General features: G+C 37.6%; 1 protein-coding gene across 1 annotated transcript in view; it reads left to right on the top strand.

Annotated features, from left to right (window-relative positions):
• The first annotated feature begins 460 nt into the window (after positions 1 to 460).
• Chrdl1 (chordin like 1) overlaps positions 461 to 26,804 on the top strand; it is a 120,100-nt gene continuing 93,756 nt past the window's right edge. The window contains 4 exon segments of the mRNA XM_036174968.1: positions 461 to 763; positions 766 to 877; positions 4,470 to 4,540; positions 4,543 to 4,617. Of these exon segments, the coding sequence (XP_036030861.1) occupies positions 727 to 763; positions 766 to 877; positions 4,470 to 4,540; positions 4,543 to 4,617 (295 nt within the window). The 5' untranslated portion in view covers positions 461 to 726.

Genomic DNA, 26,804 nt, shown 5'->3' with positions numbered 1-26,804 from the left:
GAAATTAGGAGATCGATCTCTTTGTGGCAGAAGTGAGGTTTCTGAGTTCTCCTCAGCCCCCTCCCTTCCCCCTTATCCTCACCACCCCCGTACAAACATCAAACCTTTTTGTCACTTGACACAGCAAAGATATGAGAAATGGCCAGAAATTATAAGATGTGTCCTAAGGCGTAATTTGTGAGACCAGTTCAACTTGCACACAGATCTCAGGCTCGGGAACTGACCAGGTGCAGAGGGAAGGGTCCATGCCCAGCATGAGAAAAAGTGCGGGGCATCCAGGCAGAGGAGCCATGGACAGAGTCCGGGTCTTCAGGACATTCACCAGATGTGGAGAGCTCTTCAGAGCATCCAATGCAAAGGAGGAGGATGGGCTGCAGAAGACGTGCGGTCCCTTTAAGACCCCATCGTTCTACTAGCCAAAGGAGGGGTGTGTGGTGGGGGCGCTGCGTGATGAGAAAGTGCCCGCTGAGCCTCACACTTTCTCCCCGTTTTGTAACTTTCAGGTCTGGGGTGTAGGAATAAAGCCCAGTGCCTGGACCAAGAAGGAGTGCGTGCTAGCAGGGGCTGAGCTGCTCGTTGGAGGACTTCCCGCCAGCGCCAGGCTGCCCGGCCAAGTGGGGAGCGGACAGGCGGGCGGGCAGGTGGCCCCGGGCCGCCGCGCCCGCGCCTTGGCTCTGCCCCCTGGAGCCAAGCGAGCCTCTGCTCCCTCGTGGTGCGAGGGCGGTGATGTTTTTCCTCCCACCCACTTTTGAGTCCCCCCTCCCCCTCGCGCGCACTCAAGCTCTCGCCACAACCTGCGAGCCCCAGACCTCGGAGGAGCGCCCCGGGGAGCTCAGAGCTTGTGCAAGCGTGGCAGAAGGAGGAGGCCAGTGTCCAGGTCAGTAACCATTGCCCTACCGCCTTTACCCCCGACCCCTGACTCGCTTTCCAACCTTTTTACAGGTGGGGTGCATTCTGTTGGCTGAAACTACCGCTAGACGTTCCCACAGGACACCTTGAACTGTGGGACTTGCCATTCCACCCAGTTCTATGGTTCTGCTGATGGAATAAAAGTAGAACTCTAGATACTTCATGAAACAGCCTGGAGACTGGAGATTTGAACCTGTAACTTGCTGTTCCCTGTTCGGCCTGCTCTGGGACTTCTTAGGCTCCCAAAGGCAGTACAGGCACTCCCTGCCAAGCTACCTACTGGTTTTGGGCTTTACTTTATGACAACATATGTGCAGGAAAGAGCCCTTTTTGCTCACAGTAAGTTAACGAATCAGGGTGGGTGGAGAAGAGGCTCCTGTCTCTTCTGCCCATCTTCTCTCCCCTGCCCCCTTCTTTTTCAGGCCCAGATTTCTGGGATCAGGGTTTGAGACACTAGACTCAGAAAACAAAGCAGGATTGCTAGATTTCAGGGCCTGGAAAAACCTACCTTCTAGCCCTGCTACTAACTCAACTCTGATTTCCTTCTTTCTCTCTCTGAGTTTGAAGGTATAATTGTATGGAACAAAATGCAATGCTACATCAGAAGGTGTTCTATAAGCCAAAAAATAGGGGTTCTTAGTCATAAGCAGTGATGAAGTCTCTGCCTCTGAAAAGAGATACCTTGGACTCTAACTCTCATCCTTCTTTGGTAACCCACCAGGAGTTAACTGAGCTTTTGTTGTTGGGTGGTAGTGTGGCAAGAGGATCTCAGCTAATGGACAAGGACCGGAAGTCTCCAGTGTCTTATTGTTTGTCCGAAAGAATATTGCTACCCAAGGGGAAGTCCCACAGATGATATTGACTGAAATTACAAGGTCAGTCAAGCTTCCCCCTGAGCATTAAAGAGACACTGTCAGGTGTGAGGTTGGTTTTTCTTTAGAGATGTCTCTGGGTCTGTTCTGCTCAGGAGACCTGTTTTGAGAGTGGGCCCACATGGTCTTACAGTTACAGCTGAGCAAGGAGCAATTGGTCTCTTTGCTTGATGCAAAAGAGCAATGTGAACACTGGTTTCCTAGAGGCACCTGAATAGATGCCTTGCCCTGGGTATTTGACACATTTCTGCATCTCATAGGCAACCCACACACTCTCCCACCTCATCCTCCCCGCCAGGGTTATTTGCAGGGTTTTATTTTCTTTGTTCTTTTCTTCTTGGGTCCTGGATCCTCCGCCCCCACTCTCCCATAGCAGTGGTTACATTTCTAAGTAACCTGTCAAAGAGCCAGTGCAAGCCCAATAGCACAGCAGTCTGTGTGAGAAGCAGAGAGTTAATGCAGAAATAACTCCAGTTAACTGGCTCAAAGTATAATTTGAAAAATTAGGGACATTTTGGCTCTTTGTAGGAATAAGAATGGGATGATTCCTGAGTGATGCTTTTGTTTCTTGCTGTAGTCCCAACAAACGTCTCCTACAACCCCCTGCCCCAAAATTGAAAGGTAAAGAAATAAAGAGAAATAGAATAATGAAGAGCCCCGGGAAGAGAACTCTTTCTGTTCATATTTCTGCACAAGATACAAAGGCAAGACTTCAGGATCTTGTAAATCATAAGTGAATATTTATAAAACGATTCATTTTCTGATGTACTCCATCACCTCCTGGGAGGCCACATAGATGACAGGAATGCCAAAAGAGATTTATTGCTCTCTAGTCACCAACTTTCCTGTTTGCTCATAACATTAGTTGGGACCCAAGAAAAGCAAAAATTCTAAGGGCCATTTTCTTGCCAGCTTGAGTTATGAAGCAATGCTACTGTTCACCAAATCGCCCAACCATTGTACAAGAAAAACAACCCCGTTGATTCTTGCATGGGGAGACTCAAAAGCCATGGTTTCAGAAGTACCTCCTGAGAGCCATATATGATTGTGATAAATTAGATTTCAACAGTTAAAAATCTTTGTCTTTTGGAGGCTCGGAGGGAAAAGCTTATTAAAGTAGGTTCAGGAAGAACTCTGTTGAGATGAATGGCTGTGTTAAACTGTTAATGAAAATGCTTTCTTTCAAAGGGATCCAGTAGTTCTCAATGTACAGTGATGTTCTGAATGACTGAAAGTGGATTGGAAACCCACAGAACAGATGAAAGCGTCAGAACCGAGGCTTCAGGCAGGCTAGGAACGTGCCCTAGGAGAACTAGAACCTTTCATAATGTGCTAAGAGAGCAGAGAAAGAAAGTAGATGGGTGCTACAACCCGACCTGATAGCACAAATAATTCTCTAGGATCAATTCGTTCTCAGGTGTGCATGTGTTTATAATCTGCAACATTTTTTTTTTTTTTACAAAGTATCCCTGTGTAGCCCACTGGCCTTGAACTTGGAGTGATTCTCATGCATCTACCTGCTGGGATTACAAGCATGCACCACCATGAGGCTGGGCAGAAACAACGGATTTTTTTAAATGAACGTGGCTGTTTCACAGCATTTAAAGTAAAAGCTGTGACATCCACTTTAGAACTCCAAGAGATTCAGTTCTCCAAAATGCGCATCTTGCACTTTTTTCCTTCAAATAAGTTTATGCTCAATATTTACACTGGATTCTCTGAAAACATCACCAGGTTAGTTCCTATTCAGGATTAACCCCCGATTGAATGCAATGCTTCCAGAATATTCAAATATTTTCCAATCTCCCGTTGGAAGAATTTGTAAACTCTGAAGTCCACAGAAAATAGTTGTGACAGGATGCAAGCAAATTTTCTGTGTTTTAGGGCTTCAAAAGCTTAAAATTTCAATCCTGCTCACCAATGCCTATTTTTAAAGAATTGTGGTTGTTTTAACAGCCTCTTGCGTGGTGGGACAAATTGAATGAATCGCTGTTGAAATTTGCTTATTTTCTTTTAAAATTACCCATTTTACATTTCCTTTCACAATGGACTTCATTGGAAGGAGTATGTTTGAACTATTCTAAGCAATGAAACTTCTCAGATGTTGAATTGCATCCATTATCAGATAACATCTATCTTTTCCAACATAAGCACTCATAGTGAAGATTATTTTAGATATCATAGAAGATACTAGAGAAACATTGATTGAGAAAAGATCCTTAAAGGACTAATGATAACATTAGTCTGAAGCTGAGACTACTAAGCTTGCATTTCAGACATCATTGCAGTTAAATGCTCTCAATTTGTACATCCTGTGCCAAAATAGCCTTTTTATAAACTCCAGTTTCCAGATTCTCTACCCCCATCCACCAACAATAAAATGTCCTGAGAAATCAATCTTAATTTCTTTAGAAAAGATTTTCAGTTTTCTTTTTATTTTCCTACAACTTGCTTGTAATGATTTAGCCTCAGTGTTGGACAGGAATATGTGCTTAACTCATGTGAATTTCCTCCCATAATCTTTACAAGACAGACGAGGCAAGTCCTTTGTCTTCTGCAAACAATGCTTGTACTCCAGTATATTCTTCAGTATTTTTTTTCTAGCAAGTTAGAAGCCTAAGTATCACTCATGTTCATCAGTTCCAAGGGATCTGTTTTTATTACTTCTTTCTGCTTTCTCCTCAACAGGTTTCATCCATCACTTCTCAGAGTCTCTGAATTGCATTTTGCAGTAGCTCAAACGAGAAGAAAGTGGAAATGGGAGGTGTGAAATACATAGTCTCCTTGTTTTTGTTCTTTATTTTCCTAGAAGGAAGCAAAACAGAGCAAGTAAAACGTAAGTGTCTTGCATTTTTTTAAAAAAAAATCTCATATTCATCACATCTTTGAACCTGTGGTTATAATCTGTAGGGATTATGATTATCTCAAATGTGGCCATGGAATTGTTCTATGAGAAGAACGTAACTGTTACTGATTTATGCATGAACTTATAAAAGAATGAGAGCTTTGAATCAGGCCAACTAAACTTGAAGCTGTTTTTCTGATTATCATATAGTTTTCATCTCAAAGAACACATGACACTTTCTCACTTTCCTGTTCTCAAACTGTGAGAATATCATTCCATTTTACGTAATTCTAGAAATATCTGACAGATGAGCTGGACTTTTTCCCATTTTCAGACTCTTCAGTGAAGGTTTTAGTTCATGAAAAAGAGTAAAAAAAAAAAAAAAAAAAAAAAGCAAAGAAAGGCCAGCCTTGCATATTCCTAATACTGAAAATCAATGAAGGAACTGGATTCAGACCCAGTGATGAAATTTAGCTTCCAAGAACTATTAGGAAATTAGATGTTATTTATTGAAAGGAATGTCCACACAAACCCAGGGAATAGTTCTAAAAAAAATCAGCGATTGAAATGAGCTAACATAGAGAAAACAGAGAGTAGCAAGAGGCCTGGGTGTGTGTGTGTGAAGTGTAATTACCCATCCCACCGTCCTTGCTGCCACTGACATATTTGTTCTTATTACAAGCTCTCTGCTGTATTTGAACAGTGTGGGCCTCAACTTCTTTTAGACACTTGCAGCCACTTCTGAGGTGGACCCTTGCTCTAAATTTGAGGGGGAAACTGAGCTTTCATTCCTTTTTAGAGCTACATAAAAAGAAGAAGTACAAAGTGGAATTGGTCCAACAGGGGCATAGTCTGTGCTCCACTGAACTTATTCATGAGAAAGAACTGTAAAATGTTCTTGCTAAGAGCTGTGGCAGCATCTGAATCATATCACTTAAACATTTATTTCTTCTATACATAGAATTAAATATGGGAGGCAGAAGGCATGCTGACATGGAGGGCAGAACCAAGCCTTTGCTGTCATTAAGAGTGTTTCTGTCGCACATTGATTTTCACAGCAAGCGGTCTTCTTCCTGGGAGAAAAAATGCATTTGATAGGGAACTTAAGCATCAGTGATCTATAGTGACATCTAGCATGACTGAGGCATAAATGGAAGATAAGTGGGGGGCAGGCTCTAAAAGAAAACATGAATCAACCTCTCCCCTTGTACTTCTCACATTACCCACTTTTCCTCCCATCACAGAGTAGTCCATGTCAGAACACTCTCCTCTGATTTAAGTGCATGTGATAGAAATGTTGTTTGTTTCTTCTTCAGTCAGTTCACAATCAGTGGGAATTAAAAATTCCCCTTCTCTTAGAAAGACACTTCCCTTATAGCCTGAGTTGCTGATGGCCTCATGGGGAATATTGTAATTCTCAATAGACCATCTCTTCTTGGAGATCTTCCGTACTTACAAAGCATTAAGGAATATTATCCATAAAATTTTGAGCTTTGTTAACAAAGCAAAAAAAAAATGATTTATGAGTCCTAAACTGATACTCTCTGTTTCCTTATGCCTATTATGCCAAGTCATTTACGTATTTGGTTGGTGTCAAAGTAATTATGTAACAGATGTCCAAAGGCACTTGTTTTGATCTAATATTTCAGATTATGGCTAGATGGTGAGACCACCATTGTGGTCATTCTTTATTGACATTTCATTTGGCCACACCCAAATCAAAAGATATGTGAAATATAACCTTTAATAAAGAGGAAATTTCATAGCATATGCTTCATGTATGTTGCCTTAACACATGCAAGTGTTCGTGCACAGATATTTATATTGATGCCCTAGCAATGCCAAATTAGAAGCAGTGGAAATAACAATCCAATGGAGAATGTTCCAGAAATGATCCAAGTGCTGTGTTAAAATTCAACTTTTTTTGAAAAATTAATCGTCCTATAATTTTTTTCCTAAATTGTATCACACAAAGATAAATATATACATGATAACCTTCCAGGTCATGTTAAAACATTTCTTAATAACAATGTCTTGTCTTTCTAGTACCTACATTATTTTCAACTGCATGTATGTTCTGTTGTTTAACTAACCATCTTCTGTTTGTAGGTATATATGTTGTTTCTAGTTTTTGACATTACAAATTAAGGTTATTAGTGAAACCCTTTAGATGCTAATGGACATATTTGTGAAGAATTTTTAGTCAAGGAGTATTTTTAGTTTTTATCTTCATTACTGCTGTCAAATTGTTCTTCATTAAGTTGCTACTACCTATGTGTGAATGTCCATTTATATTTCCTTTACCAAAAGTGTTATTAATCTTTATATTATTGGAGAATCATCTTAATTGTAGAAATTATATTTCATTTTTGCCTTGGTATTTTCCTATTCCTATGTGATCTTTCTAATACATTTTGTTTTAATTAGACTTCTTAATTACATGTTTTTCTTACTAGCTTTTTGTTATTCCAGATATTGCTTGTGCAAATTGTATTTGTATATCAGTTTTAAATGTCTGTGTGGTCAGATCTGTATTCTTTTCCTCTGTGGCTACTGAATTTCCAGGAAGGTCTCTTCCACCATATATTATTGTGGAGTTTATCCATAGTTCTTTGTTTCATGTGAAATTTAGACTCATATATGGGATGCAATAGAGAATTACATTTTAAGCCTCTGGATAGTAGATTTGTAAGAACTGTTTATGATCTTTTTATATCCTCTATCCAAGAATTTCTGCAAGTGGAAATTATTATTTTTTAAAAGGGAAAAAGTTATTCAAAGTGAAGAGACATATTTTACATTTTACTGTCTAGTACAAGAGAAAAGAAGGCATAGGAGTATATGAAAAGGAAGGTTATTTTTAAATTTTATAGAGCTGAGAAAATGTGCAAATATAGACATGTTAAAACTTTTCATCTGTTCATACTGTCTGTCTCCATTTTCATTGATGAAGCCTCAGTTTTTGATTTTTTCAGGTGCTGGTTAGAATTGACTCTTTTAAGTCCAGGAGCAAGTTTGCTCTCCTATCTGGAACAGCCAGGATAGGATGCATGTGAGGTACCTTTATGGTGAAAGTTTTTCTATCAATTGTTGTGGAAACATGAACAATTTTTGGAAAAATGCTTTGTATGCAGGAAACTCTTTTCACAAAGAATGGTGAAGGCCCATGTTGCCATTTGCTTCTAGCTAATTAGCCATAGTTGTAGGAAGACAGGCTAAGGACACCAGGAAATACTGATAGTGCACTGCAATGGATGAATGAGCCATTTGTTGCTTATGTAAAAGTTTGCTACTGTCCAGCACCAGCAAAGTTTGAGGTCTTTAGCCAGGAAAAGATCTTTCTATAACTCCATTATGCTCTGTTGTTAAAGTTGTAGTCAATGAGGCCAGGAAGTTCTTTTGAAGTTCAAAGGAGCGTAACATTCACAGCATAATATTCATGCAAATATGGGACAAATGGACTGACAAGTTTGCCCCCTTTGGCAGCTCTAACTTAGGTAATGAAGTATTGATCAAAGTAAACTTGAAGGACTGAGTTGTGAAGAATATTTTATTGTATATTTCTAATGAACCAGACTATACTAAGTCTGGCAGAGTTTCTGGAGAAAAAAATGTGTCGCATGGATCCATTCCTGCTCTATAAAAGTAAACTGGATCTCTGAGAAACTATATTCTCACTCATTTTTCTCCTCCAAGCTAAAGCTTGCAAACATTTATGTTTGGATTAAATAAAGTGGGACTTTAGAATTCTCAGGAAAGGCAAGCCACCAATGGAGTAAGAAAAGGAAGAAGATTAGCAAGTTGGAGATATGCAGTTTGTGGCCCTGCAGGCATCTACTGTATTTCTGGTGAAAGCCAGAAAGAGAAGCACAAGTTTTCTAGGATCTCCTGAACATTTCACATGATTATTAAACATTAAGTAAAAGAAGCAATAAAGAGAGTATACCTATTAAAGTTTATATGGATGGAATAAGAAGAAAGGAAGGGTACCATAAAGTCAGGTAGTTTGTCAGGCACAGTACATGTGCCTGTAATTTCAGCATGAGGGAGACTGACTTTAAGTGAGTTTAAGGTCTACCTGGGCAAACATAAGGAGCACTTTTTAAATCCTCAGTTAGACAGCTTAATATTTTTCAAAGTAAGTTCTGAATTTTTTTAAACTATGGGAGCATAGTGACTTTGAGATTAGCCTAGGTTCAACATTTTGTTTTACAGCTTTCTCACATACTTGGGGAAGGTTACCCTCTAGGTCTTCAGTTTTCCTATCAGTACAATGGAAGAGATAGTGGTCCCCATTGGATTACTTTGTGTCCATTGTTGTAATAAAATACCTGGCAGAAGCAAGGTTAGAGAAGGAAGCCTTTATTCTGGCTCATGGTTTGAGAGTACGTTCCATCGTGGCAAGTAGAAATGTGAGGTGGCGACTCAGATTGTGGCTGTAGTCAGGAAGCAGAGAGAGTTGAATGCAGCTACTCAGTATCCTTTCTCCTGTTCATTCAGATGGGGACTGGAGCCCATGGAACAGTGCTGCCCTCAGTTAGGATAGTTCTTCTCATATCAGTTAAACCCATCATAGGCATTCCCAGAGATTTGTTTCCATAGTATTTCTAAATCCCATAAAGTTGATCATGATCAACCATCAGGACCACCATAATCATTTGCATATTGGCTGAGACAAGATTAACTTTAATAAATGGTAGCCATTACAGAAACATTTTTAAAAAGCCAAATTACATGGTCTAACAAATTTTGAGATGAAAATTTTAAAGAAAATGGCATCAATTGACTTTGTGCAGACAGATTGCTGTGAATACCAGTCAGAGTTAGAACTGAAGCACAGATCCCCAAATATAATATTCTCTTCGCTATACCAATTTGGCTCTGGAAATTCTTTGAAGAAGCCAGTTCATTTCTTGAATTTAAGCCCAGTCTTTTACATGTGGCAGCAACTTAATACATAAATGATGATCTAAGTGAATGAATAAAGACCTTTGTAACTATATTTCCTTAAGAGATGCAATGTGCCCTTTGGGACCTAAAGAACCAAAGACTAGGCATAGAATTCAGAGGTAAAGTGATTACCCAGCAGGTACAAGGCCCTGGGTTCATCTCCAGTACCATTTACAGCAACAGTAACAACAACAAAAAGACTGAGCTTGGGGCCTTGGTAGTTGCACAGTAAGGAAGACTGCTGAACAAGAATGATGTCTTGAGTTTGAATCGTTAGGAACCCATGTTAAAAAAAAACAAAACAAACAGGTGTTCTCATGTGTGCCTGCAACAACAGCAATGTGGAGACAAAGATAGTATGCTGAGACTTGATAGCCATCAACCTAACTCCAGATTCAACGAAAGACTGTCTCAAAGGAATATGGCAGAGAGTTATAGAACAAGACTCACAATGTCTTCTGGCTTCCATATATAGGCATGACTGTGCACACACACATGCACACTCACCATACACATGTGTATACCACACGTATATACTATATACATTCATATAGACATAAAGATGTAAACACAAATAAAAGTAATTTCAATCCTCAAAAGACAAGCTAAGATGAAAATTATTCAGGAACCTAAACAAGCCAAGTGAAAATTCTGACAAAGGTTAAAAATATGATCATGGGAAGAATTCTTACATTCTGGACAGAGAACTAAACATCAGAGTTGGTTCTGTGGGGATGAGACAAGAGAAACCATGACTTTGGTTTTGTGTATTTTGCACAAACCACCTGGACTTTTAATCATATCACAGTCACTCTGAAGAGAATTTTCTTCATTTAAGATTTATAGCCTGGATACTTTTAAAAACATTGGATATGGGTTAGAGATGAAAGACTGGGTAGAAAAAAAGGCAGTGATATTTTTCAAGATGAAATAAAATATAGGCTATCTTAAGAAGAAAAAGTAGATACAGTTGGAATGTAGTTGGGTAGATTGTAGCATCTTTACTCTAAATTAGGCCTGTACCTTCTGAAGACAAAAAAAAAAAAAAAAGAGAAACTTTGGGTTTGTTGAAAAGTAGCAGTAGCATCTGTAGAATATTCTCATTTCCCATCTACTGCTTAAGCTGTGTTGATCATGAGATGCTTAAATAAAGCATATTCAGTGTGGTACAAGAACAGCTGTAAGCTGGGTTGCATAAGATAAAGAGGAACATTTTGGTATTTCTTCATTAACCATCTGTCTTAGTTTGGGTTTTCATTGCTGTGAAGATACACCATAACCATTACAGCTCTTATAAAGGAAACATTTCATTGGGGTGGCTTGCTTATACTTTCAGAGGTTCAATCCATTATCATCATTGCAGGGAGCTTGGTAGCCAGATGCTGGAACTGAGAATCTACATTTTGCAGGCAACAGGAAGTCAACTGACTGTCACACTGAGGGAAGCTTGAGCAAAAGAGACTTAAAAACCTGTACCCACAGTAACATACTCCCTCCAACAAGGCCATACCTCCTAATAGTGACTTTGGGGGTCATTTTCTTTCAAACCACCACATTATCTGTAATGTGATAGGGCAGAAATTAAGTAATAATGAAATAAAAATCTTTCATAAATGATGAGAAAATGTGGTCCATGTACTTTAACATTTAATGACAGTTAATTGGCTTATGGTATATTGAAATTATTAAGTAATGAATGTTTAATATATCTATTAGACTAATAACAACTGTCAGATATCCAAAGAAACATTTACATTAACATGGTTTTTTCTAATTGAATAATAGATGTTAATTGATAAACATGCAGAAAATATATAAACATGTAAGAAAAACAATAATAATTTCAAGATCTGTGGATAATCATAGATACTTATTACAGCTACTTATAGAGTCCTTTTTTCTAAGCTCAGAAGTACATATGTATCTATTAAATAAAATGCCATCTTGAGATGAATTTGAATCAGTGTTTTTTATGTCAGTTTATAGTTGTTATCTCTAAAATGTACCAAGACTGAGCATACATTCTCACGCTGTCCAAAGTGAAAGTTGGGTCCTTGATGTGTGTACAAGAGACAAATTTGATTCTAGCCCAACTTGTACTCTCGATCAAACAGAAAACATTCCCAGTCAAACAGAAGGTCTCCTTCAGCTAAAACTTGTGAAGCTCAGGTGCTGATAGGAAGGACTTTTTTAGAATGAAAACTTGGATTTTTGCCCACAGTCCTGTGCCATATGACATGGAACAGATTTTTTTAGCCAGAAAAAATTTCAGGTCAGGTTTCACCAGTCAAGTAACCTTTCTGTAAAAGGATCTCCCCATGGCCTCATAGAAAGACTGATGAGAATACCATTCACTCTCAGTTATCCATGCTAATAAGAGATAGAGGGACATGATGAATTGAAATTTCATGGCATATCTCCAGTTCTCATCTTAGCCAATGGTGTCAACCATCTTTGAACTCAGACTCTTTTATCCCATTGTGTCCACTAGTAGAAAACTGAAGTAGTCACAAAGCAAATAAAGAGAGGTCCATGATGGGTGTAAAATGGCAAGGGGTTTTATTTTTGTTTGATTGGTTTTTGTTTCTCTCTGTGTGTCTCCTTGTCTCTGTCTCTGTCTCTGTCTCTCTATCTCTCTCTGTCTCTCTGTCTGTCTGTCTCTCTCTCTATCTGTGTGTGTGTGTGTGTGTGTGTGTGTGTGTGTGTGTGTGTGTGTGTGTTTGTGTGAAATTGAATTACTTGAGGACAAATGACCCAGCAAATATGATTGAGATATGTAGAAGGAATAAGCCATAACAACAGAATGAAGAATTTGACTTCTTAGATGTCTTTTTTCACTGTTTTTCACAACTGGAAACAAGCTCCTTTTAAGTCCTGAGAGAATGGGGCAGAATCTTCAACTCTAAAACCTCAGGCTAAGGAAACAAGAAACAAGTTATATAACAAGTGTATGTTTTCCTTCCTACAAGTTTGATAAATGGACAGAGGCAAAGTACTTATGTGTTCTTTTCCCCTCTTGCTATTTTATGATCTTTTAAAAGAAATTAATAATTAAAAAGGAATTTGTTTACTTGGTATGTCAACTTCACATAACTCATAGCAAAGATTCATTTCTCCCTTTCTACTGACCATATGTGTTAAGTAGAATAAATATTATTGTAATACTGACATAGTGATGTGTCTACAGTAAAAGCTGTTATCAAAAACAGTTCCTGGGAACGTCTTCTTGGTATTGGACTAGTGATAGAGTTCTTGACCCTTTGGCCTAATCTTGGGAGAGGAGCAGAGCACTGATGGCACAGATGTACATCTCTATGGCTGTCTACATTTTGCATTGCTCCTGGGCTACCAAAGTAGCAGGAATTTTTACTTTTAATTAAGGCCAGCTGAGCTATTTGAAAAATAGCTGTAATGATTCAGGTTGAAGGTCCATTTCACATCTTAGCTGAATGCCTCTGGGACTCTCAGATACCAATAGTTAGTAGTAAGTCATACACTCTCCATCTGATCTCTCTCAGATATTGGCATTTGATTTCTAACTTTTCTTCTTTGTCTCTCCTAGAGATTAGTGTAACATCCTTGTTTCAACAAAATCGTCTCATTTGTGCTTCTTCCAACATGATATACTGAGATTTTCGGTGTGGTTGATTATACATTGTAGCTTGTTAAATTCTTTCCCCAGTGGTGTCAAACTTATAAGCATATGTTGAAGTTGAATTTATCCTAGTTCTTGAAAAGTGATAATTGTTCAGTGTGCTGTAGTCAAAGTTTTCTCTGGTCCTACCCAGCCCCATAGTCCTGCATGCAGCCCATTATAAAATAATCACTCAGAGGTTTATATTAATTATAACTGCTCAGCCATTATCTCAGGCTTATTACTGACTGGCTCTCACACTTAACTCATTTCTATTATCTATAAGTTGCCATGTGGCTTCATGGCTTACTGATACTTTCACATCACTTTTCCTGGTGGTGGCTTGCAGCGTCTTTTCTGCCTCCCTTCTCCTCCTCCCTCTCTGGCTGGTGTGATCTTGGGAAAACATTTATGATTGTGAAAACCACTCCATTTTGAGCAATGTTAAAATATTTCTTAATGACTGATATTTCATTTTATTATGTGCTTGAAAAAATATCAATGTCAATCATTGCTAGTACATAGTTTAATAGCACCATTACTATTGAGCTCCTTGCCTGCCCCTAGCACCTGTCTTTTTCTGTAGTTGGAGAGCTTCTCTCCAGGTTCCACCAAGCCCCTGTGGTCCCACAACCCATGTATAAAATAATCATATAGGTACTTATATTATTTAAACTGCTTGGCCATTAGCTCAGGCCTACCATTGTCTAGCTCTTACTCTTAAATTTAGCCCATTTCTGTTAGTCTATACTTTGCCACATGGCTTGTGGGTTACTGGTGTCTTTACATGTTGCTTCTCGTGGCAGCGGCTGGCAGTGTCTCCTCCCAGCCTTCCTGTTCCCAGCCTTCTCCTCTTCCTTGTCCCGCCTACCCTATCCTTCCTGCCTGGCTACTAGCCAATCAGCACTTTATTTATACAGAGTGATATCCACAGCATTTTTCTTCATTTAGGATCTCTTGGGCATAGTTAGCTAAATATCATATCTTTGACATAAGACCAAGGTATGTGATGTAAGACCATTATATTTGCATTAGAACTGGTTTTCTATCAGCAGTGGTGTTTTGAGTAAGGTTTTTGTATTCCCTGATAGTGTAGTTTGGATAGTAATGTGGCTTCAATAAGATGTTAGCATATAAGGTAAAGATTTGTAGGCTTAAGAAGGAAAGGGAACTTTACTTTTGGGTAACTTTTGTCTTCCCAACAAGATTGCTTTAGCTCATGAGAGCTGTTCTAAGCTTTATGTTTTCTCACTGATATGCATACAGAAGTTCAAATTAAAGCATTGGCCATCTATACAACTTTGAGTGTTACTTCTTTCCATTTATTTCTTTTATTCATGTGGTGGCTTAGTGCAAATGGAAGTCAGAGTCAAACTTGCATGAGCCTCTTCACTTCTTCCACTGTGGGTCACTGGCCTGATCTTTGGTCATCAGGCTTGGCAGCATGTGCCTTTCCTTACCGAGTCATCTCACTGACCAGTTTTGAATAGAAGTCCTTAAAATGTGTAAATGCATCTGAAACTCACATTTGGGTAGTTTGTTTGATTTTAGTGACTGTTCAATCTTTCAGAAGTCTTAATTTTTTTTGTTTGGTATTTCAAGACAGGGTTTCTCTGTGTAGCTTTGGAGCCTGTTCTGGATCTCACTTTGTAGATCAGGCTGGACTCAAACTTACAGAGATTCACCTGGCTCTGTCTCCCGAGTGCTGGGACTAAAGGCGTGTGCCACCACTGCCCAGCTCAGTCTTAATTTTCCATTATCCCATTTGTTCAATAAATAAGACACAGAGATAAACCATCAAACATGCAGTTCACAGCTGATAGCAAAAATTAATCCAATTTGATACTTCAAATGGGTAGATCAGATTGCATCCATACAGTGTACTAATTCATGCAAGAGAAGAATAAAATACATAGCATACAGGATCTATTTTTATGTACACCTTGGATTTACACTTAAAAATAGGTTCTAAGTTCCTGTAATTCAAGTATAGTAGCCCCAGATACATATGACCATGGCAAACTAATAATTCTACTTAAAGGAGTAATGTTCATGAATTTTTTTCAAGTATACTAGTTAATTCTGAAATACTGAAATAAGATTTATGTGTAGAAGGCAAATTACTTGACTATTTATCAGAGTTAACATAAATTTATTTTAAAAATCACTTTCTTGTCACTAACAATAGAGTAGAGGAAGATGTCTCATATAGACATTGGTGTTGGGAAATTCACAATCATTTCCCAATAGCTAAACATTATGGGGTTACTGAGATATTTCTAAGTTGTGTTTGTATAAGGAAGCTGTGTTTCTAGACTTGCCTGAAAACCACACATGTTCTGCTTAAAAGAATGTTTTTAGTTTCCTGTGTCCTTTCAGTGCAAACATGGTTCTGAATACCTATTCTAATTCAGAAAATATAGCTTAATGTAAATTTTTAAGGTAAATGTTAATACCATAACATTCAAAACAAAAATGATTACTGAAAATGAATACATATTAAGATTTACTGATAATTTTAAAAATACTGGTTCCATTATTCCGTATAGAATTTCCAATGTTTTAAGCATCTGGAATTTTCATTGCTGGTCATACTTTACACACTGATAATGGGAACATAGGTTAGTGTAGTTTTTCTGGATGAAAAGTTAGCAATAAAGATTAAGAATTTAAGCTGGGCGGTGGTGGCGCACGCCTTTTATCCCAGCACTTGGGAGGCAGAGCCAGGCGGATCTCTGTGAGTTCAAGGCCAGCCTGGTCTACCAAGCGAGTTCCAGGAAAGGCACAAAGCTACACAGAGAAACTCTGTCTTGAAAAACAAACAAAAAAATTTAAAAATATGAAAAACTTTTGACCCAAGAAATCTGCTTCTTAAAAGTTGTATTAAGAAAAAAGCCAGTGTAGGAATGTTTGACATGAGACTTTTAAAAATAGAAATATAATTGGCCAAATACAGAATTGTTTAATGTTAAGGTTAAACTATGTATTCATATAGAACAGTGTCCCTAAGCACAAGAGTATTGGAGACTACTTAAGGCAATAGCAATATTCTCATCATGATATATGAGTTTTGTAATAGAATTTCTATATACATAGTGTCTGGATAATAAAATTAGGAGTTTCTAGTTTAAATTCTCTTATATAAAAAAGTGCTTGAATAAATTAAAAATTAATGATTCCTCTTAGATTAAGTAAGGTGGGAATGAAAAGTATAAACATTGGGATGAAGGGAATAAAATCACATGAATGTCCAAGTAGAAAATTCCAAAGTACCAAGATTAATGTATAAAAATAAATTGCTTTCCTACATACTAGCAATGAACAAGAGGAATTTGAACTAAACACATTTATTACTACTTACATTTACATTCTTAAAAATGAAATGTATATGTATATATAAAATCAATAGTGAATCTAATCAAACTATAAGACTTGGATGAGATAAAAACCAAATAAATAATTGGAGGGATAATCCATGTTTGTGGGTAGGAATATTAAAGATTGTTAGTGTTGGTTTTTCATAATTTAATCTGTAGGTCATTAGCAGTCAAAATTATAACAATTTTTTGTGGGGATTGACAGAGTAACTGTCAGAGTAAGTGTGAAAGATACAAAATAGCAAAAAAAATACTGAGAAATAACATTAACAATGTCATTGATAATACTTGACTTCAAAATTTGTTGTATAAGCTGGAACAATGAAGAGTGTGATGCTGGCCCAAGGAAAAATAAATAGATCAATAGAACACAAAAGGAAGCCCAGAAATAGACATGTATAAACATTGTCAGGAAACTTTCAACAAAGAAGGAAATTTGTAAATAAAATGAGGGGCAGTAGATAGTCTTTTCAATAAATGGTGCTTGAACAACTAAACACCTATATCCCCAAGTAAATAAATTAATGAATTGAGCCATAGTTCTTACATACTTCACAAAAGCCTCAGCGTGTATCACTGAACAAGGAGGTTGTGTGACTTTGGCAGTGACATTTTAAATAAAACATCAAAGGCACATTTGTGAAAGAACTGGTACACTAGACTTTGTTAGAATTAAAGACTTTTGTTTCTATTAAAGACATAGAATCAACAAATAGTACATTCTAAAATGGAAAGCACCATCTCCAGGAGAGTGCACTGAGTAACTGCTCTAAACATTTACAGATGAAATTACATGAGTTCTCTATGCTGTGTTCCAGAAGATAAAGCAGAGGGAGTACTGACTAACACACTCCATGATTGCCATATTTCTGTACCACCAAAAAATAGACAAAGACATTGCAAGAAAATGGTAGACCAACAGCTCCTGTGGATATAAGTGTAAGAATCCTTCAAACTTTTAGTTAATTGAGGAACTGGAGAGATGAAACAGTGATTAAAAGCTTTCTCTGCTTTTGCAGAGAACTGGAATTTTGTTTCCAGCACCCACATGGAGTACCATAGAACTATCTGTAATTCCAGGTCCACGGGACTTAGCTTTCTCTTTTGGCCTCTGTGGGTACCCACATATATGTATGCATACACACACACAAACACACACACACACACACACACACACACACACACACACACACACTTAAATAAAATAATCTTTAAAATAATTAGTAAATTGAATCCAACAAAGTATGAAACTAATGATTTGCCACAATCAAGTGAGATTTATTGCAGTTATGTGAGTTCCAACATTTAAAAATCAGTTAAGGTGTTCTATCATATCAACAGGCTAAAGAAAATGAACATGATTTTATCAAAAGATGGAAAGATTATTTTGGCTATTTGTCCCTGTGCTTTTCCAATCTTGGTCTCAACAATTCATACTCTTACAGTCCCTCCTCTTTCTTGACAATTGGACAATAGCCAAACTAATGGAAACACATGAATTACGAACCAAAAGCTGTGGAGCCCCCAGCTGGAGCAGGCCCTCTGCATAAATGAGACTGTTGAATAGCTTGAACTGTTTGGGAGGCACCCAGGCTGTGGGACCAGGACCTGTCCTTAGCGCATGAGCTAGCTGTTTGGAACCTTGGGCTTACACAGGGACACTTTGCTCAGCCTGGAAGGAGGTGACTGGACCTGCCTGTACTGAATCCACCAGGTTTAAATATATCCCCAGGGGAGTCTTGGCCCTGGAGGAGATGGGAATGGAGGGGAGGGGCTGGGGGGAAGGTTGGGGCCGGGAGGGAGGGGGAACCCATGGCTGATGTGTAAAATTAAAACACAAATATTAAAAAAAAGGATAAAAAGCTAAAAGAAAAAGGATGGAAGAAAGCATTTAATATAATCCAATACTATCTAGCATACTAGGGGTAGAGGCAAACTTCCTCATCTTGGCAAAGGAACGTCAGCATCATACTTAATGATGAGACACTGAGTGATTTCCCACTAAGGTCAGAAATAAGGAAATACTACGCACTCTCACTTTTTAAATTTGCCTTTTACTAGAAGTCCTAGATAATGGATAAATCATGTATGCAGACTGAAAGAAATACAATTACCTTTGTTCACAAATGACATAATTATAAAAATCCAACAAAGGGCTGGAGAGATAATTTAATGATTAAGAACATTTACTGATCTTGCAGAAGACCAAACTTTGTTCCCAGCATCCACACCAGGTGGCTTAACAAGTGCCTATGAACTCCAACTTCGGGCGATCCAGTACCCTTTTCTGGCCTCCACACACACACACACACACACACACACACACACACACAAGAAAGAAAAAAAAGAAAGAAAGAATAAAATAAGTATTTTTTAATCCCAAAGCAATAACAATAGTGCAAAAGCATTTGTAACAATTAACAAGTTAAAAGATAAAAATTTAATATACAAAATTCCTTTTCTAAACATTATCATCAATGAACACATAAAATTAAACTTTAAAAACCTCAGTGCCATTTGTATTAGATGAACAAAATGCATAGGTATCAATATAACAAAGTGTGTTACAAGATCTTAATGAGAAAAACTACACACACTAATAAAATAAATGAACTAAACAGAAATATATTTTATGTTTATGGGTAGAAAAATACATAGTTGTCAGATATCAGTCCTTACCTCATTCTAAAGTTTATACGAAAGACAAAATACTCTGAATAGCTAACAGTATTGAGGGAAGAGAAAAAACACAACTTCAAGGCTGATGTAGAACTACAGTAATGAATGTAGTGTGACTGGGTGACAGAATAGAGAAATGGATTAATATAACATAATACAGAGCCAATAAATAGATCAGTACATATGTAGCGGACTGAATTTTTTCACTAAAGAAATAGAGAGAATTCATCAGAAGAAAGGCTATCCTTTCACAAAATAAAATGCATCTACCATAAAACTTCTAGAAGATAACATAGCAGAAAATCTTGGAGAAATTATATTTGGCATTGGGTCTTTTGATACTGCTCCTAAAGCATGTTCTAAAATGAAGAAATTGATAAGTTGGGCTGCTTTTAAGATAAAATATTATGCTCTGAAGAAAACATTAAACCAGAATGGAATGATGGGTTAATATCTATGTTTTCCAGTGCACTAATATTCATAATATTCAGCAGAGTCTAAAAGTCAACAAGGAAATTACGAATAATCCAATTAATAAATAGGTAAAATATCCAAAAGATAGTTCACTAAGGTGGCAAATGAAGAGAGGTTCAAATTATATGCCATTAAGAAACAACAAAATAAAGGACCATGACTGGGCATGGTGTCACATGTCTTTTTAATATCAGAACTTGGGAAGCATAGGCAGGCCTTTGTGAATTTAAGGCTAACAAAATGGTCTATATAGAATCCCAGGCTGTCTAGGGAAACATACTTAAACCCTATATGTTGTACTGATTTTTTTAAGATACCGCTATATACTTATTAGAATTTTCAAACACTGAGAATACCAAGTGCTGGTTCTAATATGGAACAACAGAAACTCTTTCATTGCTGGGCATATTAGCCTCATTTTTGTTGCTATGATAAGACCAAAAGCGACTTGAGGAGGAAAGGAATTTTGTCTTTCAAGAAAGGAAGCCAGGAAAAGAAAGCAGGGCAGTAATCTGGAGTCAGAAACTAGAGGAGAGCCCACAGTTACTGGCTTGCTTCCCCTAATTTGATCTTATAAGACTCAGGACTAACTGCTAAGGGGGAGCACTGTCCACAGTGGGCTGGGCACTTCCACATCAATCAACAATCAACAAAATGCCTCATCAACTTGCCTAAAGCCCAATCTGATAGGGGAAATATTCTCAATTGAGGCTTCCTTTTCTCAGATAAATCTAGCTTGTGTCAATTATATAGAACCTAACCAACACTATTGACTTCTAGTCAACTTGATGTGATAAACACATCACTATTAAACTATAAGCTTTCCTTTCTTGTTTATCCCCAAGATGCCATCTTAATAAGACAACACAAAACATAATAATTTTAAGAGCCCCATGCTCCTTAAAAATATCTCAATACTTAAAGATTGAAAGTCTATTTAAAATATTCAAAGTCCCTCTAAATGTTCTCTCAAATGTGGACTCCTTTAAAATCACAAATAAATTAACATACTTTTTTTTTTACAACAAGATGGAAGAGGTAGAGAACAGTCACAATCAAATCAAAGGAAAACCAAACTTCAACCATCTAAAAAATTCATTTCTTGATTTGTAAGTCCCACTTATAATCTGTTGAGCTTCAACTGGTCTGAGAAGCTCCACTTCTCCAGCTCTACCTATCTATCTGTGGCACACACAATTCATTTCACAGGCTCAGGCCGGCTCTACTTCACAGTTGGTGCTCTCCTTACCAGTTGTCCGACTGTGCTGACACCTACATTGTCCTGGAGTTCTCACTGCAACTGAAGCACTTTCTCCATTTGTGTCTCCACACCTCTATTCAGGGACTCTATTCCTGCCAGTGCCAAGCCTGGGCTGCTTTCCATGACCCATTTGTGCCTTCAAAACCAGTACCTCCTGTGTGACTCTTAGACATTATCAAGTCTAGCTGCCAGCATGAGATGCAGACTTGATAAGCCTGTACCACAGCTTCAGTGTGCTGACCTAGAGAAAAAATCCTGTCAGAAGATTTATCCTCAATGAAGCTGTTTTTTTCCCTAATCACAATTGATTTCTCAGACCCAGATAACCAATATCAATTCTTCCATTTAACAAAGGTTTTTCTTCAGTGTTGGGGTCTCTTATTCATAACAACTGGTTCCTCAGCTCCAGCTGATCAGAACTGTAGATTATTAATTCAAAATTGTACAAAAATGGTCCTAGTAGAGTCTTTGCTGTCCTCTGGAACTTCACAAACCAGATCTCTATCTTTTGCATTTCACTCAGCATTTTTATCCAAGTTCCCACAGAACAGCCCATCAAGCTTTGAACACTCAAGGGCTTATCCAGCCCCAAATTCCAAAACCTTTCACAATTTTTTGCAAACCAACAGAGTCATGTCTGTCACAGCAGTACCTCACAATCCTGACGTCAATTTCTGTGTTAGTTAGATAACTATTGCTGTAATAAAGACCATGGCCAAAAGCAACCTGAGGAAGAAATTATTTATTTCATCTTGTTTCCAGGTAATAGTCCATCACTGAGGGAAGTCAAGGTATGAACATAAGCAGGGCAGGATCCCAGAGGTAGGAACTCAAATAAAGGCTATGGAGGAATGCTGCTTTCTAGCTTGCTCCTCCCAACTTGTTCAGTTTACATTCTTAGAACTCCAGGAGTAGCACCACCCAAAGTTGGCTGAGAATTGCCACATAGATCAAGAAAATGCCTCATAGGCTTGCCTATAGGCCAATCTAGTGGGAACATTTTTTCAATTGAGAGTCCCTCTTCTAAGATTACAAGCTTATGTCAAGTTGATAGAATGCTAACCAACAGTCTATGGGCATGCAAAAAAATGGTAAAGTCAATTTGGAAGGAAATTCATCAATTTTTTTCAAAGCTAAATATAATCTTACCACCTGCCCCACAAACTGTATTGTTACTAATATTTAAATGAAGTGAAAACTTATACCCACACCAAAACCTATAGCACGGATTGTTAGAAGGTTTTATTAATAAAAACAAACCCAGAGTCAGGTACTGGGGTGAACACTGAAAGATCAGAGAAACAGAACCAACCACATCTAACCTCACCTTGCCAGTTTCTCAGCTGATCCTGTTTCCTCAAACTGAAAGCCTCTGAGTTCTCACCCAAATGGATCTCAGATGAACTGCTGTTAAAAGCCTAAAAGCTTAACCAGACTCTAGTTCCTGGTCCTCACACTGTATATACCTTTCTGTTTCCTGCCATCACTTCCTGGGATTAAAGCATGTGTCAACATGCCTGGCTGTTTCCAGTGTGGCTTTGAACTCACAGAGATCCAGACTGATCTCTGCATTCGCAATGCTAGGATTAAAGGTGTGTGTGCCACCATTTTCTGGCCACTATGTCTGTATAACAGCTATTCTGTTCTCTGCCCACAGATATGTTTATTAAGGTGCACAATATATTGGGGAATACAATATCACCACAAAAACCTATGTAAAAGGTGCTTATGTAATCTTTATTTACAGTTTCTGGAAAAAAAAGTAACCAAGTTTTTCCCTCAAGAAAGGAATAGTTGAATAAGGTTTAAGTGTTGCCATATAATGGAATGTTATTTGATAATAAAATAAGTGAACTATTAATAATAAGTTATTAAAATATATGCAAGAATCCTAAATGCATATAGCCAAGTGAATGCAGATAATTCTAAAAAGTCATATGTCTGATGTTACCCACTGATGTAACATTCAAGAAAAGGTAAAACCATAGAGACAGCAAAAACTCTAGTGATTTTTTTGGAAGTGGGGCACAGGAAAGAGTGAACCCTAATACAGATCATGTATGTATCCTTCAGTTAGCTCAACATTAGTTCATCCAAGAAAATGAACCACATTGTTGCAAGATAATAATATGGGCAAATGAAAGTGTTAAATGGAAAGTATTTGTGCCTTCTGCTACTTGTTTTTAAACCTAAAACTGTTCTAAAAAATAAAAAATACATTTAAAAGTATTTGAGGGACAATATTAGAATATGGAAACTGTTTCTAGTTGAAAGATTTCATGTGATTTTTCCTCTATGTGTTATTTGTATCATATTTTTACTAATATACAGTTTTCATATGGGAGAAGTCTCCCCTTTTAGAGCAGTTTTCATAAATGTATACTGTTCCATAGAAAACATCATAAGCAAGATATAAACTGACTCCACCATCCCAAACCCTTAATGTTTGCCTTTTTTGCTGTTGTTCTTTATGTTAATTTCTTGGGTTTTTTTCCTTTTATTTAAAACGGATTATTTTCTTGTCATTCTGGTTACAGTTTCCACTCCCTCTATTCCTCCCAACTCTTTCCCATCTCCCCGCACATTGAGGTCCACTTCTTTTCTGACTTCATTAGACAAAAACAGGCTTCTAAGATACAACAACAAAACACAACAAAATAAAATATAATAATCTAAAACAAAAACTATCACATTCAAGTTGGACAAAGCAAACCAACAGGAGAACCCAAGTGAAGGCGCAAAAATTGTCTGTTGTTATGTCCCCCTTTTCATTTCTGATTTTGTTAACTTGGATGCTCTCTCTCTGTCTTTTGGTTAGTGTGGATAAGGGCTTGTCTATCTTACTGATCTTCTCAAAGAACCAACTCTTTGTTTCATTAGTCCTTTGTATTGTTCTTTTTATTTCTATTTTATTGATTTCAGCTTTCAATTTGATAATTTACTGGCGTCTGTTCCTCCTGGGATACTTTGCTTCTTCCTGTTCAAGGGCTTTCAGGTGTGCTGTCAAGTCACTAGCATGAGATTTCTCCAGCTTCTTTATGTGGGCGATCAGTGCTATGAATTTCCCTCTTAGCACTGCTTTCATAGTGTCCCATAAGTTTGGGTATGTGGTGGATTCATTTTCATTGATCTCTAGGAAGTCTTTAATTTCTTTCTTCATTTCTTCCTTAACCCATTGGTGATTCAGTTGAGCATTATTCAGTTTCCATGAGATTGTAGGATTTCTGTAGTTTTTTCTGTTGTTGAAATCTAACTTTAAACCATGGTGGTCCAACAGAACACAGGAGGTTATTCCAATTGTTTTGTATCTGTTGAGATTTGCTTTGTGGCCAAGTATGTGGTCGATGTTAGAGAAGGTTCCATGGGGTGCTGAGAAGAAGGTATATTCTTTTTTGTTTGGGTGGAATGTTCTGTTGATATCGATTAAGTCCGTTTGAGCCATAACATCAGATAAGACCATTATGTCTCTGTTAAGTTTCAATTTGGCAGATCTGTCCAGAGGTGAAAGTGGGGTGTTGAAGTGTCCCACTATTAATGTGTGGGGTTTTTTTAGCTGTAGTAATATTTCTTTTACATATGTGGGTGCCCTTGTGTTGGGGTGTAAATGTTCAGAATTGAGACTTCATCTTGATGGATCTTTCCTGTGATGAGTATGTAATGTCCTTCATCATCTCTTTTGATTGATTTTAGTTTGAAGTCTATTTTTCTGGATATTAAGATGGCCATACCAGATTGTTTCTTAAGACCATTTGATTGGAAAGTCTTCCCAGCAATTTATTCTTAGGAGGTGTCTGTCTTTGAATTTGAGGTGTGTTTCTTGTATGCAGCAGAAAGATGGATCCTGTTTTCATATCCATTCTGTTAGTCTGTGTCTTTTTATAGGTGAATTAAGTCCATTGATATTAAGGGATATTAATGACCAGTGATTGTTTGTTCCTTTTATTATTTTTATTATTTGGTGATAGTGTATGTGTACTTCTCTTCTTTGGGGTTTACTGCTGTGGTGTTACCTATTGCCTGTGTTTTCATGGGTGTATCTGCCTTCCTTAGGTTGGAATTTTCCTTCTAGTGCTTTCTGTAGGGCTGGATTTGTGGATAAGTATTGTTTAAATCTGGTTTTGTCTTGGAAGGTCTTGTTCACTCCATCTATGATGATTGAGAGTTTTGCTGGGTCTATTAGTCTAGGCTGGCATCCATGGTCTCTTAGTTTCTGCATTTTATCTGTCCAGGTCCTTCTGGCTTTCAAAGTTTCCGTTGAGAAATCAGGTGATATTCTGATGGGTTTGCCTTTTTCCTTTGCTGCCCTTAATATTCTTTCTTTATTCTGTACATTTAGTTGTTTAATTATGTGGCGAGGGGACTTTTTTGGGGGGTCTAGTCTGTTTGGTGTTCTATAGGCTTCTTGTATCTTCATAGGCATTTCGTTCTTTAAAGTGGGAAAGTTTTCTTCTATGATCTTGTTAAATACATTTTCTGTGCCTTCGAGTTGGTATTCTTCTCCTTCCTCTATCCCTATTATTTGTAGGTTTGATCTTTTCATGGTGTCCCAAATTTCTTGGACATTTTGGATCATGACTTTGTTGGTTTTAGTGTTTTCTTTGACTGATGAATCTATTTCTTCTCCCGTATCTTCAACCCCAGAGATCCTCTCTTCCATCTCTTGCATTCTGTTGGTTATACTTGCATCTGTAATTCCTGTTTGTTTACTCAGATTTTCTATTTCCAGCATTCCTTCTGCTAGTGTCTTCTTCATTTTTTCTATTTCCCTCTTCAGGTCTTGGACTGTTTCCCTTGTTTTTACTTGATTTTCTTTCAGGGACTTATTGTTCTCTTCTGCTTTAATTGTCCTTTCCTCTAGTTTTTTATAACGTTCTTACCATTTTTTGTTTGTCTGTTCCTCCACTTCATTTTTTATTTCTTCTATATAAGGCTCTAGCCTCTTCATGATGTTACTTATAAGGTTGTTTTCTTCTTCTTCTTCCATTCTGTGATGTTCAGGTCTAGCTCTGGTCCAGATGGGAGTTCACCCTTTCATTTTTATTAGCTTTTTATTAATTATACCAACTAATTTGTTTCATAATGACATTTCACACATACGCAAAATATACTTTGATCATTTTCAATTCCTTGTTATCATATCTACACCCCCTCACTCTTCCCATTTCTCTACCTCCAAGCCCTCTACTTTCACATAATATGTCTTTTATTTTTTGATTATTATTGTTTCATGTGTATATACATACACACATATAAGTACAGCCAGCTGAGTCCATATATGCTGCACATATGTATACACTTTTAGGCTGACCACTCAATACTGTATAACCACTTAGGGCAGCAGTTCTCAAACTGTGGGTTGCAATGTGTTCGGGGGTCAAATGATCTTTTCACAGGGGTAGCCTAAAATCCTCAGAAAACACAGATCATTACATTATGATTCATAACAGTAGCAAAATTACAGTTATAAAGTAACAATGAAAATAATTTTATGCCTGGAGGTTACCATAACATGAGAAATTTATTAAAGGGTCACAGCATTAGGGAGATTGAGAACCAGTGACTTAGGGGCTTCATCCATAAGAAAGACTGCTATTCCCTCCTTAACAGTAATTTATTACCTACAGTCCTTCATCTAGGGGTGGAGTCCTGTGGAATGTTCACCATCAATGCTTTGGGTCAACCTGTGTTGTCATTGTGCAAGTCTTGTTTAGGCAACCATTTTGTTAAGATTTCATATGTGTAGCCTCTCTGTCATGTCTGAAAGATACTATTTTTGCAGCAGGTACCTGGTCGGTCCTCCATC

The sequence above is a fragment of the Onychomys torridus genome, chromosome X, assembly GCF_903995425.1.
Source record: "Onychomys torridus chromosome X, mOncTor1.1, whole genome shotgun sequence".
In the NCBI taxonomy this organism is placed as follows: domain Eukaryota; kingdom Metazoa; phylum Chordata; class Mammalia; order Rodentia; family Cricetidae; genus Onychomys; species Onychomys torridus.
Note: the sequence above shows the minus strand (reverse complement) of the source record. Positions and strands in the feature narration are given on the sequence as shown.